At 36.2% G+C, this 23,568-nt stretch overlaps 1 protein-coding gene across 1 annotated transcript in view; it reads right to left on the bottom strand.

The window, feature by feature from the left end:
• Window positions 1-23,568, bottom strand: part of ASXL2 (ASXL transcriptional regulator 2) — a 129,813-nt gene that overhangs the window by 27,145 nt on the left and 79,100 nt on the right. The window contains exons 4-8 of the mRNA XM_030858207.2: window positions 21,640-21,748; window positions 17,898-18,048; window positions 6,468-6,583; window positions 2,318-2,447; window positions 1,374-1,517 (exon numbers count right to left, since the gene is read on the bottom strand). Of these exons, the coding sequence (XP_030714067.2) occupies window positions 1,374-1,517; window positions 2,318-2,447; window positions 6,468-6,583; window positions 17,898-18,048; window positions 21,640-21,748 (650 nt within the window). The remainder of the gene's footprint in view (window positions 1-1,373; window positions 1,518-2,317; window positions 2,448-6,467; window positions 6,584-17,897; window positions 18,049-21,639; window positions 21,749-23,568) is intronic.

The following is a 23,568-nucleotide window of genomic DNA, read 5'->3' as shown; positions in this document are numbered from 1 at the left end:
TTCCTACTTTCTTACCTTCTCTCTCCTTTGACCTATGTTCTGGGAAATGTCTTCACCTCTAACTTTTAGTATTTCTACTAAAATTTTTTATTTTTGCTACCATGTTATTTAATATCCTGGTACTCTTTATTTTCTGATTTTTAAAATAGTATTCTGTTCTTTCATGGATGCAGTATCATCTTTTCTTTCTGTGGATATTATAGTTTTTAAAGTTATTTGTTTATTAAGTTTTCTCCTTCCTGAACTGTCTGTTTCTTCTGAGTCTGTATTTCAGATTCTCTCATGATGGAGGTTTTCTTCAAAGGTGATCCTTAGCAATCACAAGTAAAAGAGAGGCACTAAAAAGACTGAAAATTTTGGGTGCCTGGGTGCATCTTGTAGACTGGTGAGCTCCACAGAAGTATGATCAAGATGATTTCTTTTAGTTGTGAATCTATAAATTTGCCTGGAGATTTTTTTTCTGAGACTATTCAATTTCTTTAGGTACCAATCCCACAATCTCTTGCTGAAGCATAGGTGTGGAGGAGGAACAGAGTAATGGAGGTAGAAATATGCCTCACTACTAACATTCTGGAAACCAAGCAAGCAGGAGATTCACTATTTAGTATTTGTATTTTACTTGATTTCCCTGAGTTCGGTACATTGCCTCATTATCTGTCCTCAGTTATGTGTGGTGTCTCTGAATCTCAAGTCTAGATGGTTTAATTTCACCTCAAAATAAATCTCCTGTCTCCTGCTAGGCTGAGGCATCAAACTTCTTCTTATTAACTTTCAAAGGTTTTTCTTTTCAACCCTATGCTTCATCTTTCTCTACTATGAGAAAGATATCTCAATCCTTGATATGGTATCTCCAATTCATAAACCTTTCTGGTGCTCTACAGGCTCAGCTGGCTTGCTGACTACTGGCATCTGCTCCTCAGCTCTGTGAAAGACTCTATCCAGTTTTTTTATCTTTCAAAATCTGTTGATATTTCCTGTCCATCTGTTATCTCCTTATTTTCTTCACCCTAATGGGTTTAATCTTTTGTATTTCCATATTCTCATTTTATAGTGGGATTTTAGAGGAAGCAGGAAAAGGGGTTCAGTTTGCCATGTTTAATTATAAGCCCTTCTACCTTTCTGTACACAGAGATAAAAGGTAAATAATGCTGGATAAAGAAACCTCTTGTCAGAAAGAGAAATAAACTACAAAATGGCTGATAACAGATCTTATTCTGAAATGAAGTTTGATAGACAGGATAGGAAGAACACGAAAACAGTCAAGAGCTCAAAGGTGAACAGGAAGGAGTAATTAAGCCAAACAGTTGATGTATTTCAAACACAGAGTTGAAAATTTAAGGTGCGAGAACTGAGGTCTTTGTAAATAAACTTACTTGTGTGAAGCCTGTCAGACCTCTGGAATGACTTCTTTCCCAGGCCTAGCAAAGGATTTTCCACTTTAACTGAAGAAGAAAAGCTAGAGTTTGAGTTCTGAGGGCTGCTTGACTGTCCGTCAGATTGCTTTCCTTCCCATATCGCTAGGGGAAAAATATATATATAAAAATATATTAAAAATATATATAAAATATGACCCTGAGGGTATAAACAGAAACAAATAATCAATCAAATGAACAATTAAATCATTCAACGCTAAGCAAAGGAGTTATGTATGAGGCAATGTGACCCTTCAAATGTGTTCTGAGTCTGAGAATTAGGAGTCAAAAAGTAAAATAAAATCCCTTTCCTCCTCCCAGCACATTATTTGCTTCTGGTGGTAAATTTCCTTCCTAACAAAAATGCAGTTCTGCAAGACAGTTTAAATCTGGGCAACTCATATAATCAGCTGGCATCAAACTAAACTGTGTAATAAAATACAAAGCCTGTATCTAGACCAGTTTAAATTCAAAACAAAATAAGCAACAACAACAAAAAATCCAAAGGCCTCTGGATATGTCCAATGGAAACCCAAATGTATCAAGAAGTCTTAGGAAAACCTTTTATTTTTAAAGAAGAGAACCAGTGAAGAGTTCAGTGTGAGCATCTTGGAAACATCAGCTTTATAAAGTTACTAATTAGAGGCTTTCAAATATTATTAGTTTAGACATATTGGAAGTTAGTCATTGATCTTATTCTAACATGCAAATCCCAATGATGTATTTTTTAACAACCGTATGATTACTCTGCATAAATTTCCCCCTTTACCGTAGAAGGATTTATACTGATGATCTGGCAGTAATATAATATAGTAATTTAAAAATAAAGGATATAGTATATGAATTTGGTATACAAAAATACTGGAAAAAGAAACTTTCACTGAAAAGACATTCAGTCTGCCTACCAGGTTTGGCAGGTACAGAGTCACTGGCTGCTTTGACAGTCTTCAGAGAGAGGTGCTGGTTGGAGGAGATGGACATGCTTGGCCTGCATTGCTGCTGCTGCTGTTTCTTCTGCTGTTGCTGTTTTAGAGCCTATAAAGAGAAAACTGACTGTAAGAAACAAAACAAATCCGTTTTTAGTAATAACAAAACAATAAATGACTTTAAGTGGTGAAGAAGAGTATGCTGATTATCGAATTTCTTTGAAATCCATCAAAGTAAACAAAAATCTAAACTAAATTAATTAAACACAAGGCTTAAATAATCCTTAAGAGTTTGGATATTTTTTTTACCAATGTTCTCCTTTAAATAAATGTGAGAAATTGTCATTAACATTTTTAGAGCTTAAAAATCACCAGTAAGCCATGGACTTCTCATACTTGTAGTAGCAGAGAATTAGATGTTTTCAATCATTCTGAAAACAGAATTCTAAGCCCTGGACCAAGAAGAGTCCCATTTGCATCAACTTTATGTAGAAATGTAAATATTTAGCTTACGTATGTTTCAGAGGTTCTGCATTTGAACAAAAGGTTGCAAATAACTACTTGAATTTGATCTCAGGTAAGAGCAGTAAGATTTGGCCCAAAGACCAAATAAATCTCAGCAATTTATAGCAATGCAGTAAACTGAAGGGAAGGAAGACTGGAAAACATGGGCTCTAAGGAACAGTGTGATTCCTTCTGGTTATTTCAGAATATTTTAATTTCCATGATGTTCTCAGTTTAGAGAATATACTAAACTATTTAGAATGAACAGAAAGACAAATAGCTTCCCAGATTTTAATCATAAAGATATATAAAGGCTATATTTAAACTCAAGGGTTTAAAAAGAAAAAAAGACAAACTAAGAAAGTAAAACTACATTTCAGGAAAAAGTTGAACATCTACGACCTCATTAAAATGCCAGTTTAAGCTTTAACCTTCATGACCATCATGTAGAAAGGTGTGGAATAACTGCCTACTTGTCTTTCATTCCCTTTTCACAATATGGTTTTCTCCTTTTCACATTCACATATACCTCTGGCTATGCCATGCAAGCACAGTGGCAACACTTGATCTCCTTGATCTAAGCTGTCAGTGGAGAAAAGAAACTGAGAGAGTCAGGTATCTGGCTTACATTCACCTACAACATTTATAATAGGTGAGGCAGAAGCATAATGTCAGTGCTGTCTGATCACTGATTACATACAGCTTGTCTCTCATTCTTTGCAATCAAAACAGAAAATGTTTGCAAGCTTCCTGTGTGGCATCCATTAGTATTCATTCCTTTCTATTCACAGTACCTAGGTCATTCTAAGTTAATGCAAAATTTAATAGAACCATTTGATCTTATCTATTTCTGCTATGATCATGTAAATTCAGATATATGATGAAAACAAAATAACTTACAGCCTCTCTGTTTAAGAACTGTACTCGGTTTTCCCCTCCCTCAGTACCTTACAAACCCTGTTCTAATTCTGTATAAAATTTAAAAAGCAAGCAACAAAAAAAACCTTCACTGGGGTAAAGGATAACTTACACTGAAATACGTTTTCTCACCTAATAATATGAAAAACATATACTGGAGGCAAGGCCTTACTTTATATACCAACAGTCTAATTTATATAATTTCTCATACTGGTATTCCTTAAAGAAAATATAGTATTTGACTCCTGAGATTACAGGAGAATAATACAGAGTAGTATATATGTCGCGAATAAGGTAACAAGTTTTACTAAAATACTTGCCTTTTCTCTGTGGAAAAGAGGCATCTCATACTTCTTTTTTTTTTAAAATTAACATCTTTATTGGAGTATAACTGCTTTACAATGGTGTGTTAGTTTCTGCTTTATAACAAAGTGCATCTCATACTTCTTAAACTCTTGCAAAGAATGTGTAAAAATACAAGTGCTGCAGGATACCCAGGCAGATTGTAATTAACCTTATCAAATTTTTGGACATCTTTTAATAAAAGCACTTTTGGTTTAAACACTTTAAGACCTACTTAAATTTTTTTTTTTTTTTTTTTTTGCGGTACGTGGGCCTCTCACTGTTGTGGCCTCTCCCGTTGCGGAGCACAGGCTCCGGACGCACAGGCTCAGCAGCCATGGCTCACGGGCCCAGCCGCTCCGCGGCATGTGGGATCTTCCCGGACCAGGGCACGAACCCGGGTCTCCTGCATCAGCAGGCAGACTCTCAACCACTGCGCCACCAGGGAAGCCCATAATTAAAAAAATTTTATCTCATCCATCCATCCATCTATCTATCTATCTATCTATCTATCTATCTATCAATCTATCAATCTATCATCTATCTAGGGTCGCACTACACAGCTTATGGGATCTTAGTTCCCTGACCAGGGATTGAACCTGGGTCCCAGCAGTGAAAGCGCTGAGTCCTAACCACTGGACTGCCAGAGAATTCCCTTAAAATTTTAATTAAACAGTTATGACATGAATACATTTTTACCATTTAATTCAAACATAAAGCTAAAGTCTCTTTTGCCCACCACTCAGTCTTGTTACCCAATCCTCAAAGATAACCACAGTCATCAATTTATTTTTCCTTATTGAGCTTTTTTTACACTTACATTGTATGTATGTGTTTCTGTGTATATACAGATTCATATTTCCATTAAAAATATACTATTGTTCTGGGTATGTATGTGGCTATGTGTATGTTTTTAATGAATGTTGTAACACAACTTGATTTTAATGATTAAACATTATAGTGTGGTGATGTTTCCATGTCTATGCATACAGAAAAACTTAATTACAAGGTAAACTTTTAACCCTGTATAATTTTCTAGCATCTGGATATGCCGCTGTTTATTAAGGAATTCATATATATATATATCTATATATATATATATATAGATATATATATATCCACTTGCAAGTTTTTGCTATTACAAACTTTAATGCAAACATTTTCCTGTGTGTGTGTGTATGTAAGTATGTATGAATACATGCATTTTTCTAAGATAAGTTCCCAAATATTTAACTACTTAGTCATGGGGGATATGCATTTAAAATTTTAATAAACATAAAATTTCTCTCCAAAGTAGCTACAAGAATTTATATTCCACCAGCAAACTACAAGTAGTCATTTTCCCACATACTTGACAGTGCTTGTGCTTGAGGTTATAATTAAGCTGTATTATATATACTAATCTGAGGATAAAATTAGTCTGTGTCCTTAATTATTAGTCAAATTTAAATTTACTGATAATTTGCATTTCAAAAAATAGAAAGCAAGTTCTTTGAAAAGCCCAATAAAATAGTCGGCAAGTAACATTGAGAAAAAAGAAGATACATCACAAATGAACAACACTGATGAACAAAAGAGAAACATAAAAAACAATACTATGTACAACTTTATACCAATACTTGAAAAAAAATCAAGTGAAATGGAGCATTTTCTAAGAAAAGTAATTTCCAAAATTGGCTCAAAAATCAGAAAAATCAAGAGATCAGTAGTAGTAGATGAAATTGAAATGCTAGGAAAACAGTTGTAAAAGTGAGATTTGCAGAACTTTCAGGGAAAAAAATACTTTCTATGATTTTTTCCAAAAATCAGAAAAATAATAGAGGGCTATACAACTTATTTTAGATGCTAAGAACAATCCTGATTCCAAAACTGTATAAGGATAGTTCAAGAAAATAATAAAATCGAAGCTAAAATCTTAAATAATAAAATTCCATTAACATATTAAAAATTATATTAAAAACATATAGGGTTTATTCCAGAGAGCTAACAATACATTAACATTAGAAAGTCTAGCCCTGGAATTCTGTATATTGGTTGACTTAAAGAGAAAGGCTACCTGATCATCTTCATAAATGCTGAAGAAACTCAACCTGAAAAATTCAATACCTACTCTTATTTAAACACACACACACATACACACACCCCTCTTAGCAAATTGGAAACTAATGAGGAACTTTTAAAATGTGATAAAAAGAGTATCTACCATAAACCTATAACACAGAGGTGCATAACTTATTAAATACAAAGTGGGAAACCACACAAAATTTCTCCCTAATGTCCTTTCAAGAAATTTTCACTGACTGCCAGAACCATGCATTTTTAATGTAGGAGATTATAATTCTGATAAACAGAATAGCATGATTACCTGCTTTAGTGCCTTCTTGCTGTGCTTCTGTGATGGAGAAATGACTTTACCTGCTGGAATGGTGGGTGATGGGCAGCCTGACTGAGGAGAGGATGGTTGTGACAGTCTAGACGATACTAGGGGGGAAAATGACAATGAAAAGTTTTGTTATTAGAGTTGATATCAAGCACCATTCCTTCCCCAATCATATGCTGCTACCTGTATTAAGAACTGTGACCAAACACTTTTGGGAAGGATCTTCTTTTTGGAGTTCTACTGCAAACAGCCTCCCTTTTCAGTTTATTTCCTCAGAAAGCTCTAGTGAAGGATGATAGGATGGGGAAGGGATGGATGTTAGTATTCATTACTTTTCATTCTTTAATTTTTCAATAGAATTGACTGAAGAAGCAGGAAGTAGAATATAAACCATGAGTCATCAACTAAGATAAAACTTAGAAAAGATGCTAGAGCCCGTTGGACAGTATCTATGTTCTTAAGGTAAATCTAATAACAACATGATATTGTGGAAGAGCCCTGGATTGATAGAATGGGTTCCAGTTCTCCCTATCTTTAAAATGGAAGGCAATAAGGCCATTCCACCTCAAACACTACCATAGCTTTAATTTTTATATTCCTTCATCTCTTACATCAATAGTTTTAGGTCTACCCATGTGAAAGGGTACTTTAGGATTTCTCTGATGGAATCAGTGTAGGTTTGCACAGGATGTAACCACTCTTTACTTCATCACCAGCTGTTTTATACCTCATCAGAGCTTAGCCAAACCTTAGTATTACGTGAATGAGGGTTTTCCCTTCAAGGGCCTATACCTCTTAATAATAAATAGCAATTAGATCTTCATGTTCTATAAAGTTCAACAATGTATTATTTATGATATGAGATAACAAAAGAAATTGCTGATTCAGACCCCTTAATAATAAAAATAATAATCACTACTGCTAGTGATGACTCTCAAAGAATCCATGTTTACTAATGCCTTCTTTCAAAGTAGCTGGACTGAAAGGGCCTGGATAGCAAAATGGCATCTCATGGTATGGCTAACGGGTCTAAAGATACCATATGAAGTATGCTGGCAGGTAGCTACCTGACATAAGAATGTAGAAACATGGTTCACTGGAATACATAAGTTTTGGAATATGGCATTTCAATGGACTCTTAGATGTCCTAAGAAAGGAATGCACAGTAGACAACATTTAAAGAGGACAACAGTAGACAATGTTAAGACCTATCTTAAGACCTATCATAGTTAGCTTTAACTTTGTATCCCAATCCTTATAATCAGGTTATATATGGGAAAGAACTGACATACAGTAAGCGTGGCGTTAAAAAAAAAAAATTCACCGTAATATACAATACAAAAAATGGAGTTGGATAATTCTTGAGATGGTTAAGCAACAAAAAGAAACCATATCCTAGTGCACTTAGATGTTGACCAATTTTTTAAAATAACAGTTTCACTGAGATATAACTTATATGCCACACAATTCACCTAAAGTGCACAATTCAATGGCTTTTAATATATTTGCAAAGTTGTGTAACCATCATCACAATCAATTTTCATCACCCACTAAAAAAACCCTGTACTGGTTAGCTGTCACTCCTCTTTCCCCTAACCCATTGCCCTAGTCCAAGGTAATCGGCAATCTGTTTTTTGTCCCTATGCACTTGCCTATTCTGGACATTTCATATAAATGGTATCATACAATATGTGCTGTTTTGTGAATGGCTTTTTTTACTTAGCATGTTTTAAAGATTCACCTCTGTTAGAGCATGTATCAATACTTTATTCCTTTTTATCATCAAATAATATTCTATTGTATGCACAGCCACATTTTGTTATTCATTAGCTGATTTGACATTTGAGTTGCTCAAAAGGACATTTGAGTTACTTCCACTTTTTGCCATTACGAACACTCGTTAGCAGAATTTTGTGTTGGACAGATGTTTTCAATTCTCCTGGGTTCATACCTAAAAGTGAAATTGCTGTTTTTTCCAGTAACTCTATGTTTAAACTCTTTGAGGAAGTGCTAAACTGATTTCCAAGATGGCTAAACCATTTTTTACAATTCCACCAGAAATGTATGAGGGTTCTAATTTCTCCATATCCTTGCCAACATCTGATATTGTCTGTCTTTTTTATTTCACCAATGTTTTTAAAGGGACATTATGAAAATAAAGCTAACAACTATTAATATTTAACTATATTTATTTTCTTTTTAATGGTTTGCAGAAATCTGAGATTATTCACGTCCTCACCTGTCCCAATAACTGTCTGAAAATAAACAAAACAAACGACCAAGCCAAAATGACCCTATTAAAGAACATAAGAATTCTACTTTGTAGCCTGGAAAAGAGATAATAAAGCTATCTGTAATTAACAGGGCAAACTGTTTGGAATGTTTCCCTTTAAGGCAAAAGCCCTTTCTAACAAATGAATCCATAAACGTATCTCAAAGCCAACTGAAATAAATCACGAAAATTCCAGGACCCACCAATGAGAAATACCTCCCAGTACTTAATGCCAAGCACTGGTCTCATAACTTTAATGAAACTTAAACTTTACTCTAACTTTTAAATATTAAAGATTCAGAACTACAAACAGCAAATAAGATTTAAACACATGTTGAGAAACTCATCTCTTTTAATTCCTTTTAGTGTCTACATTGTCTCCAAGACACATAACTTTATTAAGAGCAACCATGAATTAAACATCCTCTATGTGCCTAATGCTGCGCTAGCTTCATTTGAACAGAATTTCATTGAACTCTTGTAACTACCCTCTAAGATGGGTACAACTTCTCTTTCTACCCCCACCCAATCTCCTCCAATTCTATCCTCTGAGATAACTAAATAATATAGTTGGGATGGCATCCTTGCTGACATTTTTCTGTGCAAAAAAAAAAAAAAGAAAAGAAAAAATTTCAAGGATATACATTTATAAATAAATAAATATACACACCTGCATATTGTGATGGTATTATCTAAATTTTCCCTATCTGGAAATTTAATTAGCCTGACAAAGGACACAGCTAGTAAGGAGCACAACCAAGATTTGGACTCTGTATAGTTTCAGAATGAGTGAGTACTTGTAGTGAGCTAAGTGGTGGCCACCAAAAGTCATGTCCATGTCCCAACCCCCAGAACGTGGAAATGTTACATTATTTGGAAAAGGAGTCTTGGCTGATTTAATTAAGGATTTTGAGATAAGGAGATCATCGTGGATTATTCCAGTGGGCCTTAAATCAAATGACAAGTGACCGCAGACACAAGACACAGAGGAGAAGGCCATGTGGACAGAGGCAGAGACTGGAGGATGTGGCCATAGGGAAATTATGTCAGCAAACACCAGAAGCTAGAAAATACACAGAACAGACTTCTCCCTTAGAGTCTCTGCATAGAGTATAGCCCTGATGACACCTTGACTTCCGACTTCTGGCCTCTAGAACTGTGAGAAAATAAATAAATTTCTGTTGTTTTAAGCCTCCTGGTTTGTGGTAATCTGTTACAGCAGCCTCAGAAAAGTAATACAGCACTTAAAACTGATTTTATTTTTTTAAAGTATCAACTCATAGATGTTTACATATTTGAAATGTTTACATCATTAGCAATTATTAAAAATTTGGCACTCAAACTGTGCACTTTTGGGGTAGTGGGAGTTCCTTCAAGTTGTAAACCATCTTTGGGACATGGCCCCAGCAGTATCCAACCACTTCCTTGCTATCTGGCACAGAAAGAGTCCTAGGCAAATCTTGCATAATTTTTTTGCCCAGACTTGGAACACCCCCTTCTCCAAGGAGACCTGATACCTTTTTATTGAAAATGGTATTAAAACACTGCACTTGATGCTACTCAGTTACCACTGGTTCTAGAACTTTTCAGTGAGTGGAACAAAAAAAAAAAAAGAATTTTTTTCAAAGGAAAAAATTTTTTAAATTCATGCAAAAGATAAATTGGAATTTATGATTACAGCATTGTCACTTAACTTTTCTGATTTTATATTTCTATCGCTTTTCTTCCCAGATAATCCTGGTTTCTAATAACATTACTGTAACTATTAACTTGTTTTCTATTATAGATTTAATTTCAAAGAAATCATATCAATATAATTACTGAAAAGAAGACTACTGAAGGCAGTTTAAGATTTCTCTGAGTCTGGTCTCCCACACCTAAGACATATCCTACAGTAATTACCTATGTCATTATGTTCAAATTTGACATATACTTGAGTTTGCTTTAAGTTGTTTGATATTTCTAGAAAGTGCATTTTAAATTTTTAATTGGCTTAATTATGTAAAACTATAAAACAAGTTACTTTCATAAGTCTAGCTCCCTCCCCTGTCTATACCACTTTATTACCTCCTTTCCCTTAAAGGAAATAATTTATATTAGTTTTTATCCTTCCATTGTTTTTTATTTGCATTTTTGTTTTGGTGAAAACATAGTGTGTGTGTGTGTGTGTGTGTGTGTGTGTATTTTAATATGTTAACTCACTTCTTTAAGCAAAATAGACCATGTACTAGAAATTGTCCATACCCTTGATTTTTAAAATATAATCAATATAATATATCCTGGGGAAGAAAACAGAAGAGAACATAAGAGATCTTCCTCTTAACACCTGCAAAAGATTCCACTGGCAGATGTACCATAATTTCTTCAGCTGGACTCTTGTTTTGGTAATTTCTAGTCTTTTGCTCTTATTACTACAATGTCTTAACCAGCGGTTTCTAAGGTGTTGTACCAAGAACAAAACCATAACTATCTAAAAATCTGTTAGAATGCAAATTACTAGATCCCAGTCCAGATCTACTGAACCAGAAACTCTGAAGGTGGGGCCCAGGAATCTGCATCATAATAAGCTCTCCAGGTGATTCTGATGCATGTTCAACTATAGTATATACGGAGAAACAGTTTTCCAAAGTGGTTGTACCGATTTATACTCCTACCAGCAATATATGAGAGTTCCAACATAATTTACCACATTAACAGAATAAAGGAAAAAAATATATCTACTGAAATAGTAGATGAAGGAAAAGCAACTGATAAAATTCAACAACTGTTTGTTATAAAATCTCTTAGACTACAAATAGAAAGGAACTAACTTCATCTAATAAAGAGTGTCTACAATAACCTACTGTAGTCAACATCATTCTTAAAATGGCATAATATTCAAAACTTTACCTTATATAGAGAAAAGGATGATTGACATTACCACTCCTATGTCACTCTTTACTGGAAGCCCTAGCCAGTATAACATGGCAAAAAAATAAAACTGCCACTACTCATAAAACACATGTTTGCATATGTGGACAATCCTAAGAATAAACCTATATATAAACCATTAGATTAGAAAATAATTTAGAAATGTTGCTGGATACAATATCAATGTTGGGAGAGGCAATCCCTCAGTGTTGCTACAAGTACTTGCTGGGTATGCCAAGAATGCAAGTCCCTGGATGCTGTATTTACAGTCAGCAACTCTGAGAGAAGGCAGTAACTCTTCCCAAAGTAGGCTTGCTTCCACTTACTATTTAAAAGCCCTGAAAGGAGACACAGAGCTGGCCAACAGGCACATGGAAAGATGCTTAACATGACTAATCATCAAAGATATGAAAGTCAAAACCATAATGAGATATCACCTCACACTTGTCAGAACAGCTATCATCAAAAAGACAGCAAATAACAAGTGCTGGCGAGGATGTGGAGAAACGAAACCCTCATGTACTGTTAGTGGGAATGTAAATTGGTGCAGCCACTATGGAAAAACAGAACAAAGATTCCTCAAAAAATTAAAAATAGAACTACCACATGATCCAGCAGTTCCACTCCTGGGTATTTATCCAAACAAAACAAAAACATAATCAGGAAAGATATATGCACCCCTATGTTCACTTCAGCATTATTTATAACAGCCAAGATATGGAAGCAATCTAAGTGCCCACCAACAGATGAATGGATAAAGAAGATGTGCTATGTATGTATGCATGTACGTACAAACACACAGCACATGCACACACACACACACAACGTGGCACATTACTCAGCAATAAAAAAGAATGAAATCTTGTCACCATGTGTGGCAACAATGATGGATCCAGAGGGCATATTATACTAAATGAAGCCAGAAGAACAAAGACAAATACTGTATGATTTCACTTATATGTGGAACCTAAAAAACAAAACAAATGAACAACCAAAACTAAACAGAAACAGAATGGGAACTCCTTGGCAGTCCAATGGTAAGGACTTGGCACTTTCACTGCCGTGGCCCAAGTTCAATCCCTGGTCAGGGAACTAAGATCCTGTAAGCTGTGCATTGTGGCCAAAACAAAAAACAAAAAAACCCAGAAACAGACCCACAGATATGGAGAACAAACAGGTGGTTGCCAGAGGGGAGAGTGGTGGTGAGGGAAAGAAAGAAACAGGTGAGGCAGATTAAGAGGTACAAACTTTGTTACCAAATAAATGAGCCACAGGTATGTAATATATCCTACCCTATGGGGAATATAGTCAATAATGGTATAATATCTTTGGTGACAGAGGACAACTAGACTTATCATGGTTATCATTCTGAAATACAGAAATATGGAATCACTATGTTTTGTACCAGGAACTGACAGTGTTGTAGGTCAACTATACTTCAAAAACAAACTCATAGAAAAAATGATCAGATTTGTGATTACCAGAGGTGGGGAGGTTGCGGGGACTGATGAAGGTACAAACTTCCAGTTAGAAGATAAATAAGTACTAGGGATGTAATGTACAACATGATAAATACAATTAATACCACTGTATGTTATACATGAAAGTTAAGAAAGTACACCCTGAAAGTTCTCATCACAAGGAAAAAAATTTTTTATTTATTTATTTATTTTTTGGCGGTACGCGGGCCTCTCACTGTTGTGGCCTCTCCCGTTGCAGAGCACAGGCTCCAGACGCACAGGCTCAGCGGCCATGGCTCACGGGCCCAGCTGCTCCGCGGCATGTGGGATCTTCCCGGACCGGGGCACGATCCTGTGTCCGCTGCATCGGCAGACGAACTCTCAACCACTGCGCCACCAGGGAAGCCCATGACATACAGTTTTAATGCAATCCCGATCAAAATCCTAGCAGGTTAATGGGAGCGGGGGCATGTGAAAACTGACTAGCTGATTCTAAAATTTACATGGAAATGAGATGAGCCAAAAGAATCAAAAACTCCTGAAAACCAAAGAGCTTAAAACTCTTTGGTTCTGCAAATAAACTAACTGCTTAAACAACAGTTCTCAAGATTATATCCTGAACTACTAGTCCTCCAATGCGGACGGCGCAACAGAGTCAAAAGCACTCATTTAAGAACTTATTTAGTATCTGATTAGAAACAAAAATGCTTGCTTTCATATAAACATATAGACATAACAAAAGATTAACAAGTTCTGATCAAAAGCACTCATTATTTGATTTAAAAAACCAAAAATGTCACACACAAAAACCTAACAGCGACCTAGTAGAGATCTTTTTAAACTCAAATTTAAGAGTTTTCAGAAAAATATTTGAAACAAATTTTAGAACTGAGGCTTATTAAAGCCAGTTTTACACAGTTTACTGGAAGTAGTTTCAGGCTGTTGGATACATATGTACCATCCCCTGAGTATAAGATCATAAGGTACCATCTTTCAGATACATTATAGCACTGGGAATTTTCCATTTCAACAAATGATTAACATATTGAACAAGGTCAAAAGGGTAATGGACTATTCATATTAGATGCATTTGAATTAAAAGCTTTAGTAAATAATCTCTGACTTAGCATTTTAGTTTCTCCTGAAGACATTCAATGGGCCCCTCTGAAGTATTAGAGACACTATCAGAAATAACGGAGCAGTAATATCAAAATTGAAATTGAGCTTTATATAGTTGAAGGATTAATAGTTGAAAGAGTGCATGGTCAAAAACAGCAATCCTTCTCTTAAGGGAGAGTTTTATTTTCACAGTAGTCTTTCTTTAGAGGAACTTCATTTCCAGAAGTAACAGACCGTTTTAGTTCTAAATCCCTTCTCCTCACACCAAGTACAGTCTACTCCAAACTGAGCAGGCTGTGGCTCCTGATTACATTCAAACAGTCCCCTAACCAAAGATGAAGAGGCCTTACCTGAACACCTTCCCTTGCTTCTGGGTACCCTAACTATCCAAGTCCTAGTAGTGTAGCTGTCTTTAATACATGACAAAGCTAAAACCTCCAACTCAGACACTAATCACCCCAGGAGAGAAGAGAGCATCTCTCCCAAAGGTCTCTCACCATGTAAGTTAACTTTGCCCAAAGGAGTTTTTCTCTCCAGTATACTTTTTAAAGGTGACATTTCTCTCTATATATAATCATCACTATTCAGTAACTTAACACATATATAAATGCTGTTAGAGGGCAGACAGGTCTACGGTATTTTAAGTAACTCCAAACACACTATGTATCAAATTCCTGAAGCAGTAAAATTAACATGAGCTCATGTTCCTGGAAAGAATTAGTAACACCTTATAAGTGAAAAAGCATATTTCACTTAATTTTTTTTTTGACATTTTGAAAGCAGACCAAAATTTAACAAAACTTTTTTCAGAAGATAAAAATAATGCTTTTGCAGTTGCTTCATGCTGCAGTATTTATATTTTAGGGGAAAGGCAGAGACTTCACTTAGCTACAGTCCTACAAAAAAGCAACAGAAAAGTTGATTTTAATCATTTTTCTGGCGTTATTCCATCTTACCTTGGATTGGAATTCCAAAAAGCTCGTCTCTGAACATTGTTTCCTGTCTGAAAATTAGGAACCAGAACTACAAACTTCTAAGTTCTTCCACCTTACACAGAAATCAATAAACCAGTGTTAACATTGGACTGAATTTCAAAGTTCTATTCTCTGTCCCTATCTGGCTAAAAGGTATACCTATATCAAGAGTTTCTATCGATTTCCAACTAGAAGTATCAGTTTTGCTGTCAGAGCTCTTTATTTTTGTACATAAAAGGAAGTGGGTTTTGATACCATCTCAGTGTTCTTCCTGTCTTACAATGCATTTGAAATAAAGTGATGTCAGATTGAGAGTAAAAGCCCTAAATAAGAAAAAGGAATAGGCGCATTTAGTTTGTTTTACCTTTATTAACTGCAACTGACTTAGAACTGCTGTGCAGCACGCTGCTACTATCACTGCTAACTACAAGTTTTCCATTTTAACTTGCACTGGACTACAAAAACATTCATAAATATATAATATAAACCTAAAATTCTACATTTCTATGCCTATGTCATATGCATGACCCATGAATGAGAGAAGCACATCCTATGAGAGACTAAATCATTCTTCATTATTGCTAGCTCAGCATTTATCCATTTCTGAAGACTATGAGAGCTGCTAGAGTAGTTAGCATGTCCATATGCCATCATGTGCACCTCTCATCTCCACCTTCCAAACACCACATAAAGGCCATTCTATACTCAGTTTAATAGGCTACAATCAGAAAAGATCTTTACTGAACATCTCATCTTAATGTAAACTGAGGCTAAGTAATATTGTGACAATTTCTAGAAGAATGAATCAGAGGCAGTTCAAAAATAGTTTATGTGGACCACAATTTTGAATTTGCTGTTACCTTGCTGTTAATATCTTCTATTATTATGCCAAGGGTGGGGCAAGGTTATACTATTTTAATCTACCCATTAAGCTACAGACAATGGGGTTCTATTGTTATTTTAAATCCTCCCGTATCATAATACATTTAGAGAGAGCCTTTCACAACCACGTAACAACCACTACTTCAAATAGCCACTGCAGTTATAAAGCAGAAACTGACACACCATTGTAAAGCAATTATACTCCAATAAAGATGTTAAAAAAACAAAAACAAACAGCCACTGCAGCATATGAGCTACTGAAAAGCAAAGACTTCCACAACCAAGGTTTTGTTCCCAGTTTACTAGTCTGACCTCCTTTAGTATCGACTTCCCTGTTTCCAGCCACATCCAGAAATTATGAATCTAGCTGTCTCTCTTGCCTGATGACTTGGCTTGGTTCCTAATCCTAGATCAACAATTCCCAAACTTAAAAAGAAAAATTTAAACTGGGGAGAAGCCGAGGAGAGACAGAGCCCTTAATACTTTTGGCTCCATCCTTCCAAAAAAAGAGGTCTTTAGTACACTCTGAGAAACGTAAAGTCCTGGACACATCTCCTTTCACTACTGACAGGAATTACTTTAAAAAACACATATCAAGAATATGTCACAGGTCCCAACCTTGCCTTGCCTTTATTCCATTTGTTCCTAACACATGATGTCTGAGCTGCTCTCTAAGTGGTTGTGATCTTAAAGCTAGGATCCTCTGGTTTCAAAATTTGCCCAACTTGCAAGTGTAGTAGCTGTATGAGAGAGCACAGATAATGTCACCAATTATCTAAATCTTCTCCAGGAGTAGCACACACATTAACACAGAAATGATAATAAAGAAGATGATTTTTCTGTTATAGTTCAAAATCAATAGTTCTAGAGGTACTTAAAATTAATGAGTCAAGTATTCCAACAAGCATCACTCTAACTTCTAGATCCAAAGGCAACTCACCTATGACTCAAACGTAAGAGGTCATCCAAGCTAGGGAAACTCCTGGATGTCTATTTTGCTCTGGAATATCACCATATCAGTCCTTATAAAGGAACCAGCATGAGCTGGCTTAAAATCTGCCCCGCCATGTATGGCTAAATTTATCAATATTGGGATAAAAACGATTTGCCCTCTTCAAAAAGACTCTTGACAAGGAGTTACAAATAATTAGAAGAAGAGGTAATAAAATGTATCCTTAAGTGGAAAATTCATCCCAGGGAAGCTGCAGCAACAAAGATATTATTCCCTAAAGAAAGTTTTTGGGTAAGCTATGAAGCAGAAACCAAGCAGGAGATGAGAGCAAAGACCAGCAGACTAAATTTAGTCTTTGCCAGTAGAAATGAAAAGCATTGCTTTCCTAGTAAGGAGAGAGTTCTTAGAGCAATTAAGTCCTCAAATTTTAAAAGAAAGCATTAGAGAGGTAAATAAAATAAGAGCATCCTAAAAAAGGCTACAGGCAGCCAAGAGCTAAAAATAAACCCCGGTAAAACCCAGAGCCATGTTATCCAATGTGATGGCCACTAGCCACATGTAGCTATTTAAATTTTAGTTAAAATAAAATTACAAATTCAGTTCCTCTGTCACACTAGCTATATTTCAAGTGCTCAAAAGACACATGTAGCTAGTGGCTACTTTGTTGAGTTGGACAGCGTAGATGCAGAACACTTCCATCACTGCAGGAAATTCCACGGGACAGTACTGATCTAACTGGTAAGGGAAAGAGACTAACTGACGTGGGGTCTAGAAAAAGAGGAACTATTAACAAGGGCATTTGTCCTACAGCATTCAGTACTTTATGGAGGGATCAGGTGGATTTACCTTTCCTTTTCCACCTGCTCTTTTTTCCCTCCTTGTTGCTGCCACCATCACTGCTGCTGCTGCTGTTCTCAGAACTCTGGGAATCTGACTGACCATCACTGCTTTCTTCTGAACCTTCTGATAGCTCTTTCACCCCATCCGGCACATCTTTCTGAAAATGTAGGCATCCAATTAGGATTAATCATTACCATTTCAGCAAATAGGAATTAAATTTCTGATATGCATTGTTGTGACTTTTAATTGTGCTGATTAATTTTTAGTATCATAAAATTCAGTAGCAGAACCAGCAATAATTTCTGAATTCCTGTCATCTCTCTTCTTTGGGTCAAATTAGTTAATGCTTCCATCCATACTCAAAGATAAAAAATATACATGACAATCTTATGCAGGCACAACACAGAGGCTTAAATTGGACAAAAAACTTGGTATATTTAAATCCAGGTAAATGATGAAATGTTCAGGATAAAATCTATATAATAACAATTTTTAAAAATGTATGTACACCCATCATCCATGTAATATATATATATATATATTTGTGTGTATGTAAGTACCATTACGTATTATAAAAAGTCTGGATAGCAAGTGATAGTGCATTATTTGAATCTAACTGGTTCCAAAAATTGGTAAGTAGCAAGAGTCAAACACAAAAGGAATGGTTTAAAAAAAAAAAAAAAAATCACACGAATCTTTGGTTTCTGCACTGGACAGTGAGAATGCTAATCAGAAAGGACACCTGTGTCAGCCACAGTATGTGAGAGATATAACAGGGTAGTTGTAAGATCAAGAACTAGGAAATTAAGACTTTGGGGGTTTGAATTCTGGCTTTATCTTCTCCTAATTATGCAGCCTTGGTCAAAGTCTTAAACTCTCATGCCTCAGTTTCCCTGTCTATAAGATGGGGTGACAGTACCTACCTTAAAAGATCATTCTGAAATTAAATGAGTTAATAAATATAAGATGCTTAGAACAAGGCCTGGCATATGATAAGAGCTCAATAAATATTAGCTACTATGTATTTATGTAGTATGTGAAATATATACATATAAATAAACACATTAGTGATTGTTATTTCTGAGTTATAAAACTATGGATGATTCTTTTTTCTTCTCAATATATTTTTTGTTTGCCCACATAATTTATTTTTATAATCAGATAAAAAGTAATTCTGACACATGACCCTCCTACCTATAACTAGTACTCACAACATTACAGTCAAGATAGTAACCTCTGATCTAATAAGGAACTGTTTTTTTCCACTTACGTTTATACTCTAGTGCCATTTCACATGTTATACACTTTCTTAAAATACATATCCTTTCCTTCAAAATACAGGAAACTTTTATAGAGTTAGTTGCAAACAAGACCTCTTGATCTGTAAGTTCAACACGCACTTTAAATACAAATATAACTGTCTTCTTCTTTTTTTTTTTTTTTCCGGTACACGGGCCTCTCACTGTTGTGGCCTCTCCCGTTGCGGAGCACAGGCTCTGGACACGCAGGCTCAGCGGCCATGGCTCACGGGCCCAGCCGCTCCGCGGCATGAGGGATCCTCCCGGACCGGGGCACGAACCCATGTCCCCTGCATCGGCAGGTGGACTCTCAACCACTGAGCCACCAGGGAAGCCCCCCCAACTGTCTTCTTAAACTTGTGATCCCTCCAGGATCAACTCATGCCCCAAATCTTAGAATCACTGCACCCCTTCTTTTACCCACTCCAAATAGTTTACGTTTCATTTCTCTAATGTTCCTTGCCTCCATCTCTTTCACCACTCTCACAGTTTAGGCCAATTATCTCTTCCAAACAATCATAACCATCCTTTTGACAAATTTTCTTGCTTTACTCTTAAGTGTATCCTACTTGAATTATCTTCCTAAACATGATTTGATCATGCTCTTCTCCAAAAAAACCTCTGCCGTTTCCTCAACACATACCTACCCTCCCTCCTTCTCTTTCTTAACCGCTCAGTCAGGTTTTCAAAAGCCTCCAAAGTTTGTTCTTCACCTAACATTTACCCCATCCTGACTCCTTACCACACTAGCCCACACACAGATTATGGTCTAACCACTCCAATTTACTTTCAAATCCATTCTGAATCCTTTTATCTGTGCCTTTGCTTAAGCTATTCCCTTGTCCTGGAAGGCCCTTCCTTCCATTATTTATCGGCCAAAGTTCAACTCAAATTTTACAACTTTAAAACAACAGAAAAACAAACTAAATCTTCCAGATCCCTTTATTCGAGGTTCATCTTTACTTCTCTATGCTCTCACAGTACTTTACAGCACTGTGTGTTTTGTGAGCATGCTATTATTTCAGTAACTATGTGAGCTGCAAGAGATCAGGGACCATAGTTTATCCTTCTTTATAGCCTCTACAGTGTCAGGTATAGAATAGGCATTTAATAAATGTTATTAACAATACAGAAGGTCTAGAACAACTAAAACCTAAAAGAAACACAGAAAGCTCTATGTGGGACTAGATCCCTGTAACCCTGTGAAGTTCAACAAGGTGTTTTAAAAGGAGGTATTATGGGTAAGTTAGATCTTTTTAATGTTAGTGGGCTACACACAACCAGTGAGCACAGAGATGACTACAGCCAAAACTAAAAAGGTAAGAGGGGACAGAGTCCCACATACACATGGACATAGTCATTGCATGCCAAGCATTAATTCTCCTTCTGTTGATAAATTTTCTTTGGGAAACAACCCTTGCCTCAATTCATCAGGCTTGAGAGGGCTTAACCACACTTTCACATCAAGGGTGATCATGAACTTAAGAGTGGCCAATCAGAAGACTCCATATGTTTGGTAACGGCAATCATTCTGGTATAGGCACATGGGCCAAGCCAAACCAATTAAGCCACATCAGAACTAACTAAAGGGCTCCGGCTTCAGTTCCTGAGACTCCTTCTCTCCAGACTTACAGATTGCAGAGTGGGGGCTGGGAGTGAAGTCATGTACCATGAGGAGAGGGCCTGCCTGAGACTGAAGCCAAAAGAAAGCGGAGAGACCCATCCCTGATGACAATCATTTGAGCTCCCGAATTCAGGCTGAGTTTCCCTAGAATTTTCAGTTATGTGAACTAATAACTTCTCTGTTTCACTCAAGCTCATTTGAGTTGGTTTTTCTGTTTGTAACCGAAAGGACACTGATAAGTCAAGGTCCCTTTTTAGTGCAGAAATTAGAACTTAGAAAGCCTGTTATGGTAAAAGAACATGGGAATTCAGTCAGATATGGATTCATATTCTGGTTCTGATACTATCTGGCCAACACTGAGCAAGAAAATCCAATCTTCTGAACTTTGGCTTTCTCTATCATAATAACAGAATAATAAACACAACTCTGAATTGTAATGGAGAATTAAATCAGAAAGTAATATAAAGCATCAAGGCTGTATACTCCACAGTAATACTCATTATTATTTAAATATGTGACACCCTTTAAAAGTCACTGGAAGTCATTTTCATTTCATCCTTTCAAAATAATACTATGGCAAAGAATGAAAAAAAAAAAAAACTATGGCAAAGAATGAAAAATGAAGTTACTTCTCCAATCTACCTACAGATGGTTACAGAGTAATTAAAAAAAAAAATGTATTGGATACAGGATTGAAAATTTTACCTCTTCCTGAAAATAAGCTCTTCAAGAACAGAATTCTGTCTCTATGATGGAAGTATTATTCATTACACGTAGTTACTTCCTGTTTTCACTTTTAAAATGACTCCCTAACAAAAATATTTACCTTCAAAGTATACACTCCCATTCTACCTGGAACCTTATAGAAGATGCCCTCTTCACCTCGGGAGTTTGTGTGCAGCATTGCATTCAGGCATGCAAGAGGGGAAGTTCCACTGCCAAAAAAAAAAAAAGAGAGAGAGAGAGAGAGAGAGAACACAATGATTAGTTTCTGTCTCTGAATATCCTATGTAACACTGAATTAAGATAAAATTAACAAATCAACACTCATTTGACATAAACACATTTTATAAACTATAAAAAGTCTATAAATCTAGAAAGGCTGCCACGGAGAAAATGGATGTAAAATTCCTTCCCAGTTATCTAAAGAAAAAATAATTCTATAATTTTCTTAATCCCAATTTAGCATCTAACATTTCAGTCAAGACAAATTTCTCTCACAGAAGCATCACAAATATATCTCTAAAGATTCTATTTCACTTACAATTTTATTTGTTAATACACCTCAATAAAGCTGAAAAAAATTTTTTTAATCTATTTCATTTAGCACAAGCCTTAAATGTCCAGAAGTAAAACAGGGAAGAAAAAGAAAACACACACAGAAATAAATAATATTAATCTCCCTGCATACTGCTGCACCAGACTGAATCTGAGTTATGGAACGAACACATTTCCATGCTCCCCTTTTTTAAATTGAGATATCATTGACATGTAACATTGTATTAGTGTCAGGTGTAAAATATAATGATTCCATAGTTATCTATATTACGATGGTCTTTAGACCTATCATGAGACCACTTTAAAAGACATAAAGCAGGCTTTGGAATATTCATCTTCTATGTAGAAACCTGGTTAAAAGTTTACTAATTCTAATATACATTTATCATATTTTCTAGAGTTTTAGGTATATAATAAATTATCTGTTGAAAATATACATATATCATTTTCCTTTCTAATTGTAATCAATTTCATTTTCCTATAGTAATATAAATGGAAATGTGTGGCATCCTTAAATTTAAAAAAAAAACCAACTCACAATATCTGAGGGATAAGGCAACTTATTCGCACATTTCCGTATCTCCCATCTCAGTTCTCTGCTGGTACTACTCAATAACCCAAAGAAGCCTACTGGAAGAGGCTGCTAGATATCTTGGGTATCTAAAGATAAGAGTTCTCTGTGGGAGAGAGCAGGACCACTGTCTTTTGGTACTATGAAGGTGCTGAGGGTCAAAAACTGAAAAGATGGGGACTTCCCTGGTGGCGCAGTGGTTAAGAATCCGCCTGCCAATGCAGGGGACACTGGTTCGAGCCCTGGTCCAGGAAGATCCCACATGCCACGGAGCAACTAAGCCCGTGCGCCACAACTACTGAGCCTGTGCTCTAGAGCCCGCGAGCCACAACTACTGAGCCTGTGTACCACAACTACTGAAGCCCACGCACCTAGAGCCCGTGCTCCACACTCGCCGCAGCTAGAAAAAGCCCGCTAATAGCAGCGAAGACCCAACGCAGCCATAAATAAATAATAAGTAAATAAATAAAATAAAATAAACTGAAAAGATGGAGGACAACAAAGAAAATAAAGGAAAACCTTTTGTTAAAGAAAATGATGAGGAGACTTCCCTGGTGGCACAGTGGTTAAGACTCCGTGCTCCCAATGCAGGGGGCCTGGGTTCGATCTCTGGTCAGGGAACTAGATCCCACATGCATGCCGTAACTAAGAGTTTGCATGCCACAACTAAGGAGCCCGTGAGCCGCAACTAAGGAGCTTGCCTGACGCAACTAAGACCCAGGCCAATCAAATAAGTAAATAAATAAAATATTAAAAAAAAAAAGAAAAATAGGGACTTCCCTGGTGGCGCAGTGGTTAAGAATCTGCCTACCAATGCAGGGGACACGGGTTCGAGCCCTGGTCCGGGAAGATCCCACATGCCGCGGAGCAACTAAGCCCGTGTGCCACAACTACCGAGCCTACACT

Source organism: Globicephala melas, chromosome 12 (genome assembly GCF_963455315.2).
Source record: "Globicephala melas chromosome 12, mGloMel1.2, whole genome shotgun sequence".
NCBI classification, from domain to species: Eukaryota; Metazoa; Chordata; class Mammalia; order Artiodactyla; family Delphinidae; genus Globicephala; species Globicephala melas.
Note: the sequence above shows the minus strand (reverse complement) of the source record. Positions and strands in the feature narration are given on the sequence as shown.